Source organism: Caloenas nicobarica, chromosome 15, assembly GCF_036013445.1.
Source record: "Caloenas nicobarica isolate bCalNic1 chromosome 15, bCalNic1.hap1, whole genome shotgun sequence".
Classification (NCBI taxonomy): domain Eukaryota; kingdom Metazoa; phylum Chordata; class Aves; order Columbiformes; family Columbidae; genus Caloenas; species Caloenas nicobarica.
Genome location: NC_088259.1, coordinates 9,049,429 through 9,071,236, shown reverse-complemented (window position 1 = coordinate 9,071,236; position 21,808 = coordinate 9,049,429). Strand labels below are relative to the sequence as shown.

The 21,808-nt window shown below is 47.5% G+C and overlaps 1 protein-coding gene across 1 annotated transcript; it reads left to right on the top strand.

The window, feature by feature from the left end:
- The first annotated feature begins 858 nt into the window (after positions 1-858).
- CSNK2A1 (casein kinase 2 alpha 1) lies at positions 859-20,496 on the top strand. The gene is made up of 13 exons (XM_065645417.1): positions 859-943; positions 10,737-10,936; positions 11,944-12,055; positions 12,496-12,597; positions 13,009-13,059; positions 13,641-13,700; positions 14,364-14,447; positions 14,652-14,762; positions 15,527-15,628; positions 16,481-16,581; positions 17,208-17,356; positions 18,601-18,687; positions 19,172-20,496. Exons 2-13 carry the CDS (start codon positions 10,836-10,838, stop codon positions 19,285-19,287), a joined length of 1,176 nt encoding a protein of 391 aa, XP_065501489.1. The 5' UTR covers positions 859-943; positions 10,737-10,835; the 3' UTR covers positions 19,288-20,496.
- Positions 20,497-21,808: the final 1,312 nt, after the last annotated feature.

Below are 21,808 nucleotides of genomic sequence, written 5' to 3'. Positions count from 1 at the left end.
GCACATCCCTGCCCCGCCTGGGGGCTTGCTGGGTTCCGCAGAAAGGCCGGGCTGTGCCCTGAAGCATTTCCTCCTCCCTGGGGTCTCCCCCAGCTCAGCCTGCAGCAGAGGGGTGTGCGGACTATGTGCTTTAGGGGTGCAGCTCACCCCCTGGGCTGTGCAACACGAATTTGGGGCAAAAAGACCGTGAAAGGCAGCAGCGAGCAAAGGTCACCGGTGACCTGGCAGGGATCAGGGCTCAGCCCAGCCCCGCTGACACAGCGGGGGAACAGCCCCGTCCCCAGCCCTCCCTCGCCCCCGCGGCCGCACGGCCCGGGCTTCCCGCAGCGCCCCCGGGGTCCGGCCGCCCCCGCCGCGGAACACGGCCGGGCTCACCGGGACGGGCCGCAGTTGCCATCTGGCGGCGACCCCGCGCACAGCCCCGCGGAGCGGCGGTGCCGGCGGCCCCTCGGGAGCCCCGCGGAGGGTCCCGGTCCCGGTCCCGGTCCCGGTCCCGGTCCCGGGCGGCCGCCGCGCACGGCCAGGCCTCCCGCCAGGGCCCGCGGGGTCAGGGCAGCCGGTGCGGGCGGGCCACGCTGGGCTACCTGCCCCGCCGCCTCGCCTGACGGAGCGGCCCGAGCTGCCCGCGCCGGGGCACGGCCCGGGGACACGGAGTGGGGACAGGGCGCAAGGCCGGAGTCCCCCCAGGCCACCCCGCGCCGCCGCCATCGCCGCCGCCCGCCCCACCACGGACTACAGCTCCCATAAGCCCCCGCAGCGCACCGCCCTCTCCGCCGCGCATGCGCGTCTCGCCCCCGCGGCACGTCGCGCGCCAGCAAGCGGCGGGGATTCCGGTTCCGGCGCGCCTCGCTCTGGTCCCTGCGGCTGGCGGCCGAGCCTTGTGCCTCCGCCATATTGTCTGTGTGCGGCCGGCGGGCGGGCGGCGAGTGGGCGGCCGCGGCAGGTACCGGCGGGCCGCGGCGGCTCCGGCGCCCTTCCCGGGGCCACCCGGCGGGGACGGGCGGAGGGGGCGACGGGGAGGAGGCGCCACCGTGTCTCCCGCGCCCCTTCCCCGCCGCGGCCACGGTGCGGGCTGAGGGGCCGGGGCTGCCCCTCAGGAGAGCTGGGCCTCGGCGGGGGCTGGGCCGGCGCCGCTGAGGGGAAATAGGCGGCGGCGGGACGGAGCGGCCGGGCCCGGCGCGGGGGACAGGGCCCGCCGCCCTCTGCTCCTGGAGCAGCCTCGGTGCCTCCGGGGGGGGCGGCAGGGCCGGGCGGGGCGCGGGGGGGCAGTTCGGCCGCTCTCAGCCCGGCCTGGGACCAGCTGTGGGGCCGCCCGCTGGCCCCGGGCACGCAGGACGGGCCGGGTACCCACCCCGCTCCGAGTGCGCACGTTTGGGCGGTGTAGGTGGGATTTAAAAGTCTTTCTTTTTTCCCACCCTGTCCCAAAAAAGCAGGGGGCAAGGAGAGGTCTGTTGCTTCTCGCCACCATCCCCAGCTGCGCAGGGCCTCTGTTCTGGGCCTTTCTGGGCGGAGAGGAAGGTGCTTTTCACAGGTTTCCCCACCAGTCGCTCTCCTTTTCTGAAGGCCTCGGTGGTCAGTCTCACCCCTGCTGTACTTTAGTTAATTGTGCCTTGGGGCAACGGGCTGTGTGGCTCTTGGTGAAATATGTTTTGTAAAGGAAAAGGCAGATAAGATTATGAAACACTGTGCGTGTTCCTTGTCAGATTACTTTATTCTTCCTTACTAAGGGCTTTAGATACAACCAATGAAGTTTGGATTATGAACACTCAGTCATCGGTATATTTCCTGCTGACAGCAGCGGTTGATCTGTCCAGAGACTCACGAGGGCATGTTTTTCACTTCTGCAAGATAAACTGATGGATCCTGAGCCTGTGGTGTTCAGTGTTTTGGTTTTTGGCCCCCATCAGAGGTCTGCAGTGGTGTGGGGTCAGACCTGCCACTGGGTTGGGCTCTTGGAGAGCTGCTCCTGCGCTGAGCGTTAATGCCAGGCTGTGAAACTGCGTGCTGCCTTGTGTCTCTGGAGGTGGCTGTGCTGTGTGCCCCATGGGCGCTCACTTGGCTTGTGCGAGCCCTGTCCCCAGCGTGTTCTGAAAATGGCTTGAGGGGAGCAGCTCATTCTGCGTCCGAGGGTCAGCACCTGTCAGAGGTGACTGGGGCAATGTTGTCTTTTGAGAGAGAAGCACACAAAGGCAGCAGCATCTCTGCTTGGGGGCAGGTGGTGGTTAAGTTTGCTCTTTGGACATTCTTTCCTTTCAAAAACATAGTATTTGCTTAGAATATTCAGTCTCAAGGAGAATTGGTGTTCACGCTGTGTTGCCAGTCAAGCTAGGTGTTGGATTCGGGTGTAGCGCAGGTAGGTGCAGAGAAGTCACTTGTCCTGCGCATTGTTCATGTCGGTGTGATGTAGAAAAGGGTGAAGCTTGTGCCAGGAGATGGGAGACTGAGCTTGGGAAGACTTTAGGCAGGATTTGGGGAAGATATGAAGCTTGATCAGCTTCTTAATTAGTCCTAAAACTAGGACTAAGGTAATATTCCAGTTCTTACAGCATGATGCCGTGCCTGGGTAAAACACACCAACAGTGGTGCATCCTCTGTGGAGACACACACTGCGTCTGTCACTGGAAAAAGAAAACTGGAGCTGGATGAGTGTCTGCTTTCCGCCCTCAGGAGATCTGCCTGTGTCTCACGGGTGCAGGTCTGGCTCTTCAGGTGCCTCCTGGCAGAAAAGGGGTTATTGGAAAGATCCAGACCTTTGCCCGGGTAGGAAGTGTGTCGATCTTTGGTAGGCACTGATCCCTTTCTTCTTGGCGATGGAAACATTTCCTTTTTTTCACCTTTCTCTGTTACTTGATAATGTAATTTCTGTTATTTATGCATTGTTAGTGAAACCTCACGGTCTTCTAGTGCCCAGCGTGGGCAGTAGCAGAGTGTTCGGTGTCCATATCCTGCGGCTCAGACTGGTGAGCTCACAGAGTCAGCTGCTGCCCACAAGGAATTGAAACGAGGTTGAGGAAGGTGAGATTGACCATGGAGCGAGGAAGGTGACAGCGTCTCAGCCTCAGCTGTGGCAAAACAGGGCAAAGGGATGAAGCTGCATAGCTGATAATGTGCTGTGGGGCGGTTAAGGCACAGAGCATGGAAAAATGTTCTAAGAAAGTTGGATGCTGGACGAGAAAGTGGAGACTTCTGAGTGGGAGGCTCGGAACAGCTTTGCTGGGTTTGGTGAGGCATGTGGGTTCATGGATCAGGGAGAAACCAATTCTGTTGGGAATACAGCTCTTTGGAAGAGGGGCAAAAAAACTGGTAGTGGGCTCTAGTAAATGTGGAGGAATTGTGGAATGTTTCGTGCTGTTAAGGGGAGTTTAATTTTGTGCACAGGCAGTTAATGGTACTCGGTTACTTGAGAAAAGCTGATGAAACATGAGAATGAAGATGCAAACCCGTGAGTGGGGATTATGGGGAAAGACTTGGTAAAATGCTGTTACCTGAAGGTGAGACATGAAAAGACTCCAGTGTTGGAGGTTTGGGACATTTTCAAGTATTACCGGTTGGGCACCTGGGCATGAAATGGGTTTGAGGCAGGAATCTTGAGAATGCTGGGTTGTAGAGCTGTAGAGAGAGACTGTGTTTCTACTGTGATAAAAGGGACAGGGATGTAACTTTTCCCAGTTGTGTTAAATGGCGGATGTCCTTATGCCTTCCACTTGAATTCTTTTTCTGCATTTTCTCCTTACAGAACTAATTTTCTCTTTTTGTCTTTCCTCATGTCCTCTGAGAAATAAGGGAATGGAAGACAGAAGCAAATGGGTGACGTTGTGGTGGGGTGATTAATTTCATGTCACATTTCTGAAGAGGCAGGGATTTCTTTCTGGGTTACCAGACCTGTCACATCCACCATTCCTGCATTGTTGAATTGCTTTCATTGAGGTATCTGTTTTATAAACTATCTGGGTGAGATTGATGCCATCTTAGATTTTATTGTCCCATATGGGTCTTGAGAGAATAAACTCGACAAATTTTAAGATCAGGAAGGGCTAATGTGGTGTTGACTGTGAACATTATCTGGTTTTGATTGAAAGACAACTCTCAGATAATTTTTCTGGTCTTGAATATCCCCTTCAAGGGCCTTCAAGAGTTTATCTTCCTGGAATCTACAGCACCTGAGGAAAGGAGTTTTCCTTTGGACCTAGAAAAAATGCTTTGGAGAGGAGACTGCAGCTTTCTGAACTGGCATTAGCGCTGTTGCTGAAAGCAGAGTGGATTTTGTAGCTGTTTTTTGGTCCCCATTTGCCATCAAGGTGCCAAACCTGTCTGTCGGTGGGAAAGATTGATGAGAAATGGGGCTGTTGATGTGGTGGTCGTAGGATCAGTGTTCACAGACATCTCCTGTTGGGCAGGCGTCAGCAGCAACGTGAGCCCCACACGAGCCTCACCTGCTCCTTTGTTCAGGCTGTTCTGGACAGTTTTATTCAAACAAATGATTTTATTCTCCATTTCATGCTGTTGCTTTGGGAAGCTGAAGAGCAGAAGGGAGACCTTGGAGTTCTTTGCGGACTCAAGACAACACCACCACAGACTCATATTTGGTAGACTATGATTTCCATTTTACTTTTCCACAGAGTTTATTTCTGAGAGTTAGGCTATGCCCTCCTTATGACCAATTTCTAATTTTTAAGGAATATTACCATTTGCAGGGAGGTGTTTTCTAAAGCTGTCCAGCTGCTTCATCTAATGGCTGGATTATATCATTGCAATTTCCTTGAGTGATGAATAAAATCTGTACCAGATGGTAGTGGAGAATAATTTTGGGCCAAGGTGGAATTTGGCTGCCAACTGGATGGTTGTGTCTTCGAATGTTATCAGAAGTCCTGGAAAAATGAAGATATTCTGTCTGTTTTTGCAGAGAAGTAGACCTCTGCCCTTGCAACTTCTGGAAAAGCCAAAGGGTAAAGAAGCTTTGGTGGTGGTGTGGGTTTTTTTAATTAAGCTAAGTGTAGGGAAAGCCCAGTGTGTTCTGTGGCATTAGCACAGAATTACATGCCAGAGTTTGCTTTCGCTGGGTGGGAGAGGTCTCGCCATGTTGTGACAAAGTGTCCCCAAAGTCCTGCCTGCCCAGAGGGATGGTGCTGCTCCCGTGTTCTTGCCTGAGCCCTCGGAGGAGTCTGTTTCTCAGCACATCTTTCTGCGCGTGTCCGTGAGTTGTCAGTAAATCTTTATTTTTAGTGTTCTGAAAATGGATGAGCATGGATGCGCCCAACAAATTAATTTCCAGTGTAGAAAAGCAAGAGCTCCTGCAATGTTCCTTCTCTGACAAGTTTTGTCACCGATTTCTCTCTCCGTTCCCAGTGTGCTGTTAAATTCCAGCCTTCTGCAGATTAAGCAGCACTTTGACTGAACTCCGGGAGGAAAAGGAGGCTTTTTGCTCCCTGAGAAAGTTGTGCAGCATCCAGATTCGTGGTAACTCAGCTGACAAGTTAAAAGTTTTGGTGTTTTAGAATGTATGGCATCCAGGCATATGTCAAACATATGCATCTTGCCAGGCATATCCACGTGTACTTGTCCTAAGCCGTGACTTAGTGCTGCGCAGTGGCTTTACTGAGTGATCGCAGGGTGTGAAGAAAGATGCTGTGGAGATGGACAAACGTGGCCCTGTGTGTGGCTGGGTTTGGCATGGCGAGGGTACGCTTAGCATTCGTGTCCCTGCTGGGTGACACCGATGGGGGGAGCGCTGCGGTCACCAGTCTTCAGTTCATCTCCAAAACACCGGGGTGAAATATTAAAACCTCTGTCAACACATTTCCGTCCCCTGCGATGGCTGGAGAGTTGCTCGTGTGGCTGTAGCTGTGGAAACCCAGAATTACTCCAAGATGTTTCTTCCAGTTTAACTTAACCTGTCAACTGTTTTCTCCATGGCCAGACACAAGCAGCTGTTTAAAAGAAACCTGGAAAGTAATTCTGGTGGAAAAATGTAGTTAGAGTACATTATGCTGTTTCAAAAAGATAGCAAGAGAAAAGTTTTGTCTCAAGCCTAACCTTTTTTTTTTAACTCATTAGATTTTAAAATCTGCTTTTCTATTGATGGTGTCCATTTAGTAGGTAAATGATCTTCAGGAAAGGATGTAAAATGTCAGTTTTGTTAATTGAGGCTTGTTTCTATTTTAGTTATAAAATCATAGGAAAATATAGGTTGCAAGGGACTTGTGGAGGTCATTTGCTCCACACTCGTATTGCTGCAGTTCCAGCATCGTGAAAATATGCAAATTTGATTTCTTTTGTGACACAGAACATATATTTGATGAAGTTGTTACTATTATGTCTTCTTTTAAAGGTGATCTGGGTTCTGGTTGACATTGGCTGCCAGTAGGCCGTACTGTAGGATTTAAGCGTGTCTTGATGTTTTGATTTCAGTGGTGTCTCTCCAGCACTAGATGTTCTCCAAACACTGGAGGAGCGAGTGCTCCTTCCCTGGGAGGCTGATGGGCAAGGGATGGATGGGCTATGTGAAAGAAACCGTAATCAATTTTATCCAATAATTGTAATACTTCCTGTCACTAACAAAGCACATGATGCACCATGATTTCAGAGGCTGGGATTGAACCATTTACTATGAAAGGTGATGTCTCGCTTGTAGTCGTGGATAAAAGAAAGGAGTAACCTTTTGATTCCGGACGACTCACTGTTATTTCGCTCTTCTCAGCTGACAGAGGGCTCTCCTTTTTCCAAAACGAGCTGGCTACTCTGGCTTTGCCTGGTCACAGGCTTGGTCTGATAATGAGCTTACATGGGGAAAATAGAAGAAGGAGGAAAGTCTCTAGACCTGTTTGCCAATCTGTGCGTGTTGCTCTCTCTGCAAGGCTGCCTGGGATGCTCCATCTGGAGCTGATAAACTGACGGCAGTATTTTCTTGGCTCTTTGAGCTTGGCTTGGTGCAATTCAGAGCCTGTCCTAACTCCTTTGGGACTGCTCTCTGCTCACTGAAGTTCAGGTGCCTTGTCAGTAAGGATGGTGTTTATGTTGTGTTGAACACAGGTCACTGGGTTCCCGGGTGCATTATTTATACTCCAGACCTTCTCCACAAAGGTCACGGTTTGGCCAGTGCTTGCAGGTCCTGGGGACACTGCTCTGCTGGGAAGTTCTTGGCTTCCAGCTCACTGGGAGTCTGTGAATGCCACGTCACGCGGGTGCAGCTTCTGGGGTTTAAGGTTCTGAGGGAGTAACTGTGCTTGAGAGAAGCTCGGTTCCAGAAACACTTCCATTTAAAAGGAGAAACAACAAAAAAAATCCATTATTTCAGTTATTCTTGACTTAAAAAAAAAAAACAAAAAACAAAAAAAAAACCCACAAAAAACCCAACAAACAAGAGGTGAATTTTACTAGAGACTGAGCAGGTGTGTTTCTCAGAAACAAATTTGCAGATTTCTTAGCTCTGTTTTGGGCTGTAGGTGGATACACCTGGAAGGACAGGGTGTAGGGAATCCATATGAATTGTGTGGAGGTGCTGGGAGTGCAGATACTGCAAAAGAAATCGGGTCCTCCATGGGGGCGGGGGCTGCTACTGGGATTAGAGTGTATTAGAAGGATGATAAAATCCCTTTTAAAAAGAAGGGGGTTTGTAACAGTGTTTTAAATTAAAATGTTTTAAAAATCAAATTAAAAGTAAACATTGAGAGGCTTTTTACCATCTTATTGATCTTTAGGCACAAAAAGTCTGGCCTGCCAAGCTGCTCGGACAATAGGCTACTGTTAAAATAATTCAAACTCTTAAGAACTGTCCTCTTTTAATTAATAGACCTTCCAATTAAAACATTCCTATATGATGGCAGCACAATTGGTTTTGTCTTTTTACTGAGGCTCTCACGCACTCCTGCAGAGTAATTATCAGCAGTACATGCAGTGCTGTATTGGGCTGTTCTTGTGAGATTTTTTTTTTTTTTTTTTTGTACTCAGGATGAGCAGGGTCCTGTGGGATGCTCTTGATAAGGATGCTGTGTAAGAGAGCAGCTAATTATAAGTTTGCTAATACTGCAGCGGCGTTTTTAAGGGCAGGCCTGTGTGGGAAAGCCAAGCGCTGATCCTCCCGCGTGGTGCTCGTTGGATACAGCTCCGCAGGTCGGTGATGTCCCAGGGGCTGTCACCACAGAGCTGCAACACAAGAGCCGTTTTCTGTCCTTGCCTGGGCACTGAACAGCGTGTGTCAGATGGTAACTGGAAGCTTTGTTTTCCTTTCTCTCTGCCCTCTGCTACATCGCCTAAAAAACTCGTGGTTATGTTTCCTAGTTGAGCACTTCTCTGCTAGAGCAATTAAAATTTTCAGAGATTTTTGGAGTGTTTTTTGGAGATGTTCAAGACTACACTGAACATGACAACCTGATCTAAGTAGATCTGCTTTGACTGGATTACTTTCAAGAGTCTCTCCTGATATAAATTATTCTATGATTCTGTCATTAAGGCAGGAGTTAAGAAATGATATGTTCTGTTTGGATTCTGCAGAAATTGAATTCATCTTTTATAACAAGTTCAGGACATATATCTAGGTGTAGTTGTTGCTCATACTGTAGATTTTCTACCTTAAAACTGCAAACTAAACTGATTCTTGCATGGCCACACCTGTCCCTGTTAGTTGTCTCTATTTGTGTCGGTCCCTTCTGTCGAGGAGCTTGGATCCACTGTGAAATTGTCCCTCTCTAGGGGCAGTGAAAGCAAAATATCTACAAATTCCTTAGCAGTTTTGAGCAGAGAGAGTGAGAAGCTTCCAGGCAGGATAGGTTTGGATGGGTATGTAACTTTGCTTTAAAACTAAATTATCTGTGCAGACTCTCTCCTCTTCCTGTATAAAAAACAGTAGACAATAACACCCACCTTTGTAAATAGGCATTGTATGCCGTTCTTAGAAGGTGCTGTCGATGATTTCCTGAAAAAGCCTTTCTCTGAGCAGTCTCTTACAAGATACAGCTTGTGCTAGGCTGGAGCTACGTAACAAAAAATATCCACTGTGAAATTTGATCTATCTTTAGATAATGTGATTGATTTTTCTTTTTTTTTTTTTTCTGTGCTGAAGCTGGTCTTGCTAAGCTGGATGAGGAGCTGTCACATGTTCTTTATTGATACAGAGTTGTGCTTAAAAATTAAAATTGCTAAGTCATCTTAGATGTATATGGGTTGTTAATGCCTACACAAGGAGTATTGGGCAGAGGAAATCAGCCAGAAGTACATGGAATGAGGAAAAACAAAAACATGGTGATTAAACTGAAATCCAATAAATTTCACTGTGCTAAAAAGTGTTCTAGTAAACTTGCACGTTCTGTTAATGCCTGAATACATTTTTGAATATACATCTAATTTCTGAGTGTCTGAGTCATGCCACAGAGATGATTCGAGGTCTTAGATGATTGCCGCCTCATCTTCTGAAAGTGGCTTTTGTGAGAGAACTAACATTTGTTCCACAAGTAGATCTTTTTAATTTTTTTTTCAGTAACACTTCATATTCTCCCATTAGCTGAACACCTGGCTGACGTGCCCCGTGCCTGCCTCCCTCCCTGGCTGAGGCCTCGGTCACGCCTCTCCTGTGGACTTTGGAGCAGAACCATGGCCCTTTGTAACCTGCCTGCCTGGAGCCTCCTCACACCCTCTGTGTGTCAATAGGTCAAAAATAACCCACGTGGCCAAGGTGGGACCCCCTGAGGAGGCTCAGTCCACACCAGCAAGAGACCTGGCACACGTTTCTGTGCCTGAACGCAGCCTTGGCTGCTGGTGGAGCTGTGTGACTTGGTGAAGGACACTGGATCCCTGTACTTCAGGTTCTCCGCTGCCTTTGCAGCCGGTGGTTCTGTGGGGTCTTTGCTGCAGGCTGAAGCGCTGCAGACCTCCAGGAAACAACAGGACAGTGCCCATAGGGCAGATTTTGCTTCTAGAAGTTTGTTCTGGTGTGACATACCCTGATAGCCTAAGCTAACTGCTCTGAGCAGATTTCTAGGTCTTTCTGATTAATGCGGCTATTACTTCCTCCTGCAGTCCAGCAGTTGCCTGTTTTCTGTGAAGGGATAAGATCAACATAGCAAATAAATAGGTTATGTTCATTTAGGTTACAGCATTGCCCACTGGTTGAGCGCCTTTGTACAACCGGGGCTGTGTAGTCTCTGCTGAATGCTACCCACCAGACAATACCCTTTCATGCTCCAGTACAGCTTCCTTCCTTGTAAGTTGTTTTGAAAGCCGACAAAGAGATTCTTGTATTGAAATGTTTAGAAGTGTGTCAGCTTCACTCATGGTGAAAGATTGGAGGGGTGCAAAGGCATGACTTTTATTCTAAGCAGTACAATACTTTGGTATAAAATTGTAATCTTAAATACTCAGAAATTAGAGTATTTGTCTTTGACCTACAGTAACTTTCTTTTGAGTTATTTTAACTAGTCTCAATACTGGTGAAACTTAACGGATTTGCTAAAATCACGTTGTAAGGAGAAAAAAGTGGTTGTGCTTACTAAATCCTTTGGACACACAGAATGCAAAGAAACATAATTGGAGTGTTGCAGCAGAATCTTTCGTGTTTGGATCAAGCCTTATAATCCAGCACAGACGCCACTGTCTTTTGGACAGTTGGATTTTATGTCCTGACTATAGAAAGTCGTGACTGAAACTGGTGCCTCTCCCTCTCAGCAGCTTTTAATGATTAACTTAAATATTTTTTTTTTATAGTATCTTGAGGTTTTAACCTCTGGTTTGTTTTCTCTCTGCAGGTGGAATAATCTGAAGCCTTTATCCTCTGTGCAGCTTTGCCGTTCGGGTAGCCTCTGATTTCAGACGTCTCATCATTTCCGCCTGCCAACCTGTCTGATATGTCGGGACCCGTGCCGAGCAGGGCCAGAGTTTACACGGATGTGAACACACACAGACCCCGGGAGTACTGGGACTACGAGTCGCACGTTGTTGAATGGGGGTGAGTCTGGGCTGCTTGGGATCAAGCCCTGCAGCATCGTGCATGGGGCGAGTTGCGTTAGGCTTTTTCATGCTCCTTGGCAGATTTCTGATGTGCATGGCAAGTGTTAGGATCACAATTCTTCTTTGGAAAAAGGTTTCTTGTCAAAATTTCAAATCCCCAGCAGTGCAGGAACATTTTTAGCAGCTTCCTTAAGAGTTTAGTTCGAAGAAGTTTTGCCAGGTAGTCAGGAAACGTCCCCTTTCAGAGGGAAGACAATATTTTTTTTCTGAAGCAATCTAAACGGCCCTGGATGCAGGGCTGAAAAGAAGTGAAAAGGCATTTGATGTTGCTTCTGACTTGGATGAGTGAAGAGACTCAGCAGACTTAAATAGGTACGTGCTATTTTGTGACTTGTTGCTCAGCTCTCTGCGAGTGACTGGAAAAGACATCTGCTCCTTTTTGAAGAAAGGAGATGTCTAAATTGAGCTCATGACTAAACTGTCCAAGAATCATAGAGCAGTAATGCCAGATCTGCGTTCCTGCTTTTGTATAGCAGGGCCTAGACTAAGTACTGCCCTCAGCTTTGTTGCAGCTCCTGGTTTCTGGAATGTACACAACAAAAGTGGAATGTACTGAGCAAAAGTGGTTTTCTGTGCCCAGTCTGTTTTTAAATAGACTATCATTTAAATATTTGGCCTGACTGGCTTTTTTGATTTTTAACAGCATTATACAATTTAAAATGTAGCTTTTAAACATAGATGGACCAGTGGAAGGTATAGCTTGAGTTGCTGAAATGCCTAGTTGGGCTTATGTTATCTACTACAGGAGAACTAAGCCCTGGATTGAATCTAACTTGAGCAAGAAGAAGCTCCCTGTTTTTCTCCTAATTCTTACTCATTGCATTCAGGAGGTGTAAGACACTAGTTAATCCACCTTGTCTTGTCAGTGAGTTAGTGTTGAGCAGTTTGTAAATTGTGATGGAAATGTCTGAGCTCTTTGGAACTCTTAACGTTTTATCTCCACAGAAATCAAGATGACTACCAGCTAGTTCGAAAATTAGGCCGAGGCAAATACAGTGAAGTATTTGAAGCCATCAACATTACAAATAATGAAAAAGTAGTTGTTAAAATTCTCAAGGTGAGCTGGGGAGCTAATGAGATTGTTGTCCTTTAAAGCCACTGATTAGATTTAGGGACTGCTAACCTTAAGATTTTCATTTATGCTCTGTGTGTTCCATTGCATGTGTAGTATCCTTCCAGACTGAGTAAAGGTCTGACTGCTGGTTATTCCACAGCTTTGGTTGGTGAAATACCTTCATTTAGTGGCCCTCAGGTAGCTCGTGGACTTCCCATAGTTATAGACTTACCACATGCCAGTTAAGAAGTTTTGGACTATGATCATGTTCAGAGGCTTTGAAAACAAATGCCATCTTGTGACTGTTTGAACTGGACTTGCAAAGGTTCTGATGTACTTTGCCATCTGACAATCACCTGCTTTGGTCCCCTGGGTGTTAGGGTGTCTGTCAGCCTCACGTCACTGCAGTGCTTTGTCTCACACTTTGGCTTTTTATTCTTCAGCCTGTTAAAAAGAAGAAAATCAAGCGTGAAATCAAGATCTTGGAGAACTTGCGAGGCGGTCCCAATATAATCACTCTTGCAGATATAGTAAAAGATCCCGTGGTGAGTATGGAAGGAACTTAAAGGGTACATGGGGGTTATGAGTGAAGTTGCAGTGTTCGACTTCAGCTCTGATCTGGCTTCTTGTTTTCCCCTGCTCTTAAATCTACTTCTGAATTGTTTAATCAGATCAGCTCTTAATCTGATTAAATTCTTTCAGAGGCCCCTCCCCACCCAGGTCCCCTCAGCCTCTCACACTAAGAATGAGATTCCAGTGAACTGAGACACGTTAATTTGTTCTACAAACGGTGCTGCCAGGCCTGCAGGCTTTGGCCCTGCTCTGTCTGAGGAGAATCACAGCATGGCTGAGGCAGAGGGGCTTCCAGCAGTTCTAGGAGAAAAAGTGGTTTAATTTGTTATCCTAAATGAAAACCTGTTATCTTAACGTGGCTGAACGCTTTCTCTCTGTTTCAGTCTCGGACACCTGCCTTGGTTTTCGAACATGTAAACAACACAGACTTTAAGGTACAGTGTGGGATGTGAACTTATAATGTTTTCCATTTGAAAGCCACTGGTAATATTTTTCTGGGGAAAGGCAGGTTATTAAATTGTTTCCTTCCAACATAGTAGCTGTCTTTAAAGGTAAATGTGCTTGGAACAGAAGTTTGTAGTTATTCCTTTAGTATCATTTTGCCACAGAAGTTACAAGATGAGAATTCAGATTCCAGATGATATTCTAACCTTTGGAGCAAAGTAATCTGTTATCTGGTGGACCACCAGTGCCTGTCTCTTTGAAACACTTCACTTTTATGTTCAGTGTGTAACTATTTATCGGAACCACATAAATGTGGACAGCTCTTTCTGTGGCTTTCCATACTTCTAGGTAAAGGGATTTAAGTGTTTCTTTGTCCCCTTCCCTACTGACCTGCCTTAGGACAAGAATGGCTGTGCAATGCCATCTTGTAACTTAGGAAATATTTACTGTTCTTCAAACGGGTTTGCAGAACCATGGCAGCAGAGAGCAGGCCTCAGTTCCTCTGGGTTAGAAGGGATGTGATCTCTTTCTTGGGTGTTGATCACTGATACAATGTGTTTGTGTCCCACAGCAATTATACCAGACATTAACAGATTATGATATTCGATTCTACATGTATGAGATTTTGAAGGTAAGTTGGTGTTTTGCTGTTTTATCAGTTTATTTCTAGGATTTGCGCTCAGCTAATCCTATAGAGATGGTTATCATGCCACTAAAGGTGGTGCAGAGAAGAGAACAGAAAGCCTGTGGAAAAATCGCGTAGAAAAATATATATTAAGCCAGTACCAACTGTTCAGCTTTGTTTCTGCAACAAATTCTAGTCCTTTTTTTGAGGATAGCAGAGCCTTTGAATACACTAATACAACTTAAGATTGTAAATCAAAAGTTCATGTAGCCTCTGAAAACAGAAAATTGGAAGTTGCTGCTGGCTGGTTTTGTGCCCTGATGTAATGTGAGTCAAATATACTTGTCCATTCTTCTGAAACAATTTCTCTCCTCGGGAGTCTGGAGAAAGAGAGACTTGTTTGATCACTAGTGCTTGGTAACTCTGCTCTTAGGGACTCTGAAAATTTTTATGAGGAAGTACATGAGGTGAAGTCAAGACACTTCTGTTGCTGGAACGTCCCTTTGAGAGGGGTTCTAGAGGTGTTTTCTGTGGTCCGTGAGTCTGGTCCAGAACTGGAAAGTCTGGCTGGCTGGTTAGACTTGGTATATGTGGAAGTACTTCTGAATATGGTTGAACTTGACAGATTCTTGTGACTCCAGCATCTGTTTCTTTGTGTGTCACCTACAGGCTCTAGATTACTGCCATAGCATGGGAATCATGCACAGAGATGTCAAACCTCACAATGTCATGATTGACCACGAGCACAGAAAGGTAATAGCGTGGGGCGTAAGGAGAGGTATCTTGGTGATATGGGTGTGGGGAGAATATCTAAACAGATAGTCTGATCAACTTCAAATTAATTGCAAATAGAATTGTAAATGAAATTTCAAACTAAACTCACCTGGAGTGTGGTTCAGCCAGTGGAGAGCTGGAACATCCCTTGAGCCTTTTTTCTTTGTTTTCTACCATTTCTAGCTTAGACTAATAGACTGGGGTTTGGCTGAATTCTATCACCCCGGCCAAGAGTACAATGTCAGAGTGGCTTCCAGATACTTCAAAGGACCTGAACTCCTTGTAGATTATCAGGTAAGAATTACCAGGTCTTATCACTGACCTCTATATGGAAGGTCTGTGCCATTTCAAGGTAGCAAACCAGAAATTCAGACATCTAGAGACCTGAAGCTAAAGACAGTCCATTCTAAAATGTATAATGGAAAGCGGTGGCTATAAAGCCACTGAATTAAAGAAACTAATGTGTAGTCTCAGGACCTGAGGAAGCACCGCAGAACTTTTTTTTTTTTTTAGCAAGCCTGCTTTGCAGTAAGGTAGAGGAATGAAACATGCCCATGTGGGAATAGCTAGAACCACATGAACTTCTAAACGAAGCTATAAAAACATCCTCGTATCTGACGGGAAGTGCTGTGGGCTGGAAAGGGCTGTGTTACCGGTGACTCCAGATCGTGCTGGTTCTGAATGAAGATGCTTCCTCACCTGCCTGTGTACCTTGTGCAGTCCACTCTTGTCGCTCGGGATACTTCCCATCTCGACATGTTTGTCAGTGGTTCGTAACATTGAATTCTGCAGGGAAAACAGAGTCTGTAATATCTTTATGGGCAAGGATGGAAATAGGATACCTGCTGTTCTGCTGATTGCTGTATTCCAGTTTGAGTAACTGGAACATTGAGCTGAACAGAGATGTCATGATGGAGATGCAGGAAGATATTTTCAGCCTGTTCCCAGCATAATGTGGCCATGTTTGTATTGCTGGAGGGAGGGGGGAGCCTCTTAGTATTGGGAGTCTCTTCTGCCTAATTCATTAGAAACTGAGTTGTCCTTCTGGTTTTGTACAGATGTATGATTACAGTCTGGACATGTGGAGCTTGGGTTGCATGTTGGCTAGTATGATATTCCGAAAGGAGCCATTTTTCCATGGCCATGACAACTATGATCAGGTGAGAGCTCATCTTGTACAATCTTTGTTCTCTATGCACAATGAGGGTTTCCTACCTAAGCTTCTGTTGAGGGATCTGAAGAAGAATTTAAACATTTCTCTAATGGCTGCTTTGCTCTGTTTGAAGCCACACTCCTTTTCTCGAGTGTGCAATTGTATCTCGCCAATTAAACCGAAATAGATTTATAGTGCTTTGTATTTGTGAGCTCCTCAGTAGACATCTGGAAAAAGCTCTAACAATAGTTCTATTAAAGCTGGTGTGTTCTGGTACACGGGTGACTTTTCCTGAGGTGATGTTATGTGGAAAGCCTCTTCCACCATCCACCCTCCCTCCACTCTACATAGAAACTGAATTTGGTACAGTTTTACATGCATTCTGAAATCTTTTATGCATTGTCTTTAGGCCAAAATTTTTATATGTAAACCTTTAACATGCATCTGAACTAACATGCAGACAGTTAAGGACAGTGACCTGTTCTCAAACCTTCATTCTGGAGCCCTCCGGGCTGGCACTTCACCCTTCACATGCAAGTCACAGAGTTTCTGCTTTTTTGACCAGTTATTCTTGCCTTCCCACTCTGTTCATTTTGAGTATTGTCTTGTTACAAAGGGAGTTAGCATTGCAAGATCTGAATTTTTAGTAATGTGGGGAATCCTGGCTGCCTGGGGTTAGCAGGTACCAGCTGTGAGCGGAGGCACATTGGTGATGTCCCTGATTGTATGTGGCTGAACCACGAGGTGACCCTGTGGCTGTTGGTTCACGCTCCCAAGGGAATGTGCTGCTGTATCTTCATGCGAGCTCTGGCGTTATTGTACCCTCACCACTTTGACTTGTTTCTCTGTTTGTTCCCAGCTGGTGAGGATAGCCAAGGTGCTGGGGACAGAAGATCTGTACGACTACATCGACAAATACAACATTGAACTGGATCCACGTTTCAATGACATCTTGGGCAGGTGAGCCAAGGTCCAGAGTAGCTCATGACAGCTGCTGCTTTGTCAGCAGACTGTGAAGTACACAGAAACTTATGGGAGAATCCGAGCCAGGATTCTTGAGAGCAGTAACTTTGTACCTTTGATCCCTTTTACCAGTGCTTCCCTGGTCCTTTGTCTGAAAATGGACTTGAGGAAAGGTTTTAAATGTAATCTAGGCAATAAATGAACTGCTGGAGCATAGAGCGTGAAGGGCAAATGCTCCCTCCAGTATCCTGGGGAAAAAAGAGTGTTTCTCAGAATTACAGTGCAGAAAATCAGTTGCTGCTTAAGGTGGCATTTACATATTTTTTTCCCTCATAGAGTTGTTTTGTGTGGCACATACCAAAACCACAAGGAACTAATGTTGAGGGCATAAGAGAAGAGCAGAAGCTGCGATTTTTAGGCCTGTAAATCAATTTTGAGCTTGAGCCCTGCAGGTGTGCGGGGCCGTGGTGGCTGTGGAGACATGCTGTAGTGCTGCTGCCTGCTCGGTATGGCAGTGGCCCCTCTTGGAGACAGACATCTGGCGCAGTTCTTGCTCTTGAAAAAAGGGAATTTTGGCACTTATGTCCTCTGCCTAGCCTGATTTGGGTATCTTTTTTCTGCAGACACTCCCGTAAGCGATGGGAGCGCTTTGTTCACAGTGAGAACCAACATCTGGTGAGTCCAGAAGCTCTGGATTTCTTAGACAAGCTGTTGCGATATGATCACCAGTCACGACTCACGGCAAGAGAAGCCATGGAACACCCCTACTTCTGTAAGTATCAGCTGCTGTCCAAAGAATTCCTCCTGTGCCACTGGGAAACCTCTGTTCCTGGAGGCTGTGCAGGCAGGAGCTGAGAACGGCAATGTAATGAGCTGCTCTTTGCCAGTAATTGCGCTGGAGCTGAGGCTGCTTGTCTCTGTGGAGGAAACAAAGTGTTACCTGCCGGAGTCAGGCCAGTGAATCAGCAGCACTGTGATAAAGACACTTTGGTGCTAAAACCTCTGCTAATTTCAGCAGCTGCAAACCGGGTAACTCTGGTTTGTTGAGAAACAGACCCTTTAACTCCTTTTCTTACTAAATGTGTACCTCAGCAATTGGTATATTCAGGTCTTGGTTTTGCAAACAAAAATGTAGCTTTCACTAGTAAATGTTTTTAAACACTTGCTATTTTTCACAAATATTGATAGTTACGTTTTTGAAACAGCTGTAACAATGCAAAATATGACTATTTGCTTGGTTTTTTTCTTTTTCTTGCTGCTGAATGGACTTAAGTAATTACCAAACTGTACTGATCTGCGTTATGCCTGTTGCAAATGTTCCAGTGAAATGTTTTGCAAGTCTGAGCATTAGTAAAGCTGAAAGCTGTGAGCATTGGACAAACAGCTGAATTAACTTGTGTCCACAGAGATACAGGTTGTACTAAATTCTGCGCGAGGAAGGGCAAGATTTGAAATTCCCTGGTATGATGCAGTAGGATGGGGGGGCATGAGGGGGTTATCTCTGGTCGGGTGGCAGCGTCATTTACCTGCAGCTGAAAATAAAAAGTTAGCGAGTAACTCGGATGCATCTCACAGAACAACAGAACAACAAGCTCCAGTGACACTCATTACAACTCGCAGGCTGCTGCGGGGTGTGTACAGAGACATGACGGGATTGGAACTGGTGATCATCTTTCTGCTTGCGACTCACGTCTTCTGGGTTTGGCTTTACACAGTTATGCAGTTGCTGAGCATAGACAGGAGATCAACTTCACCTCCGTTTCCTTCAGCTTTTCCTGTCAAGCAGGACTCCAAAGCACGTTGTTTAGGTGACTTTTCACTGATGACATTACCTTGGTGCCTTCTGGGGTGCTTCCCACTGGAGTTGGTGGAAAATTTTGTGTTCCGGTAGCTGATGGTTGATATTATTTGACATGGGCAGCTTGGCAGAACCGGCTGAGCACAGGGATCATGGGCGGTCAGCACATCAGCCGCTGTCTGGCAACGTGGTGTCTAAGGCTCATGTGCTCTTCCTAGATCCCATTGTGAAAGACCAGGCTCGGATGGGCTCGTCCAACATGCCGGGCGGCAGCACTCCTGTCAGCAGTGCCAGCATGATGTCAGGTCAGTTCTGCTCCCCGCTCTCCTTGGCGCGCGGCATTTTAAAGCGTTGACACGTGCTGTGAGGATCCAGGAGGGTGAGTTCTGCAGGTGGGGCGGTAGGTCATCTCCTGGGACCGATGACAAGGGCAAGAAGGGCTACGACAAAGTGGGTGGGAGAGTGTGATAACGAAGGCCTCGCTGCAGCCTGACCTGCTTTTCTGGTCCTGTTTTTAAAAAGTGCTTTGCAGTTGGATTTTTCGGCAGCAGTTGAAGGATGATGATCCTGCCACACATCTGCCTGTTGGTGACACTTGTACCTGTGCAAATCTGCACTGTTTTCAGAGGCTGCAGAGAACAGTAGCAGGTCTCCAATCTCACTTTATTTTGGCAGCTCCGAAAACGTAACAAAGCGGCAGCAATCTGACCCTCAAAGAGACTGCTGAGCTGTCCCGGGCAGCGATGCAGTGGTTTTGCTCTAATCCCTGCTCACCTGTCTCTCTTCCAGGGATTTCTTCAGTGCCAACACCTTCACCCCTCGGACCTCTCGCCGGCTCCCCCGTCATTTCTGCCACCACCACGCTGGGGATGCCAGTGCCGGCGGCCGCGGGCGCTCAGCAGTGACGGGCTCTGTCTGCGCTGAGTCAGGTGGGGAAGAGGTTTCCCCTCCGCCCCCGCGGGACGCAGCTCGTGCCCGGCCAGGGAAGGGAGGGGACGAACGCTTTGGAGGCACCGTGTCTGAACTGTTGCTTGTGGATTTATAGTAGTTCAGTCATTATATACAAAATTATTATAGGCTGATTTTTCTTTTTTTACTTGAACTTTTCGTAACTCAGGGGATTCCCTGAAAATACCTACAGATGGAATATTTCTCGGACAGTTTTCCACCCTACCCCCCCCTACCCCCAATCCCCCCCCCAAAAAAAGAGTACTCTTCATTTAAGAACAAAGATGAATCAACAGCATTTCCAAGCTATTGCATCCTGCTGGAAATCTCTTCTCTTCATGTTCCCACCATTCCTCCTCCACGAGCCCACACCTTGGGGCACTGTGCTGTTCTCCAGAGGCCACCAACCCAAGTCTTCATCAGGCAGGGGAGGGAGATTCTTGTCATCCCACCCGCTTGAACCCCATGTCCTGCCTCGGACTCAGCCGGGGGACACTGAGGAGACAATTCCAGTGTGGAGAGGTGGTAGAAGCTTAAAAGAAGTGCAGATAATGTCTGAAACGCTAATTGGATTGAATCATGTCTCCTTAGGAGCCAAGCAGAATGCCAACTCACCCCCTTGCATGTAATTTTAGTCTTAAAAGATGAAGTTACTGATCCGATGGGAGTCCTTGCCAGCTCCTGAGAACAGTGCTTCTCAAGAGAAAGCTGTACTCTGAGCAGCCCCTTTCTCTGGAGGGTTCTTCCTGCCATGGCTTGGCTTGGATCTCGGGAATTAGTTTGTTATTGGGTACATTGGGTTTTTTTTAAAATTGTTTATATAGTTTTCAAGCTGGTGGCTACTTAAAGCTGGAAAAATCAGACTGCGCCAAGTCCGATCTCACATCTTCACCCACCATCCCCTCCCTCACGTGCCATGTGGTGAGAAATACCAGTTACCTCACAGTCTTGTAAATATGCACTGAGAGGAAGGAGCGAGCAGACGTTAACTTAAACTGAACTGGTAGATCAGTAATTGTGGACAAATATTATCATTGACAACGGAGAAGCACCCTTGTTATAGCCCTGCGACCCCTTGCTGTGTATATATACTTTGTCCTTCATATGTGAAAGATCCAGTGTTGGAATTCTTTGGTGTAAATAAACATTTGGTTTTATTTATCGAGGTTAGATTTCAGTTCCCTGTGTGGAGGCTCCCTGGGGCAGCAGGACGCTGTGCTGGCTGCCGGCTCCAGCCTTTTCTCACATACCCGACACGGTGAGCAGTGCAGAGAAGCCTCACACATCTCACAAGCCCAAGTCTCTCCTGGGAGAAGGATGTTTTGCCACAAAAACTGAACACCCTCCTTTTGTCTCAGCCCTGATGGCTGAGGAGTGGAGATGCTGAACCAATTCTTAGGTTTTTGTGCGTGTTGCCATTGCCTGGATTCCAGTGACTTGTTTTCAGTCACGCTCTGCTGGGGCGGCTATGAGCACAAGGGCTCCTGTCCCTGTCGGTGACCTCCCATCCCAAAGCCATCGCAGCAACTGCTCTTGTGCGTTGTGTGTTCTGTTCCTCAGTGGGTGCTGGAGCTGTGACCTGGGGCTCCTGTGTGTCCCCTGAGTGTCCCCCCCTCCCTCTTCTTTGGGGAGTAACTTCATGTTACTTCAGTTAATTTTGCATGGCAGGTTGGAGTGTGGGCTGGGTTAAACTGAAGAGAAACAGGGCAGGAGAACATGAAACACGGTGCCTTCCTGCAAGGATCATGGGCATGAGATGAGGTGTTTCACCTGCACCCGGGTAGTTTTCTCCTCCATAACTTCATCCAGGGGAAATATATTGTATTTCATCTTTTATATCCTAGAATGATGTGAAGATTGGACCACGTTGATTGTTACCTTGATGTGCTGTAATGTAAAAACACTCAGCATGACAAAAATACAGCTCGTGGTCATTTGCGCTGGGTTGTGAGCTACATGGGACGTTTAACCTCATTTTTCTCTGGTATTTCGAGCGAGGGAGGTTTGCAAACTGCAGTGCTTGCTGCTCCCGGTGCGTGTCAGCCCTTGCACAAGGCAGCATGAAAGCCTGAGCGCAGAGAGACCTTTCAGGGTGTGACATGCCCCAGTGCAAACCATGAGGTGCAAATTCTCAGTGCAGCTGCTGCTCTGGGCCGTGAAATAGACCCTGGCTTGTCTCTTTATGGGTGTTTTTTAATGGGGGTGGCAGCGGCGCTGCTGGACGTGTTGTCTGCCCCTGGCTGCGCCGGGAAGCAGCTGTGCTCTGGCGGTTTGGGTTTTTTTAAATAAAAACCTGCAAATAAACGTCCCGGCGCTGTGACCCTGCGCGGGGGGCGAGCACGTGCGGCGCGCTCCCGTCTGCGCATGCGCGCCCGCGCCGCCCCCCCCCCCCCCCCCGCTGCCCACGTGATCCGCCTCCCGGAGCTGCGCCTGCGCATCGGGGCGCCGTGACGTACTGCCCGCGCGCCCGCGGCGGAA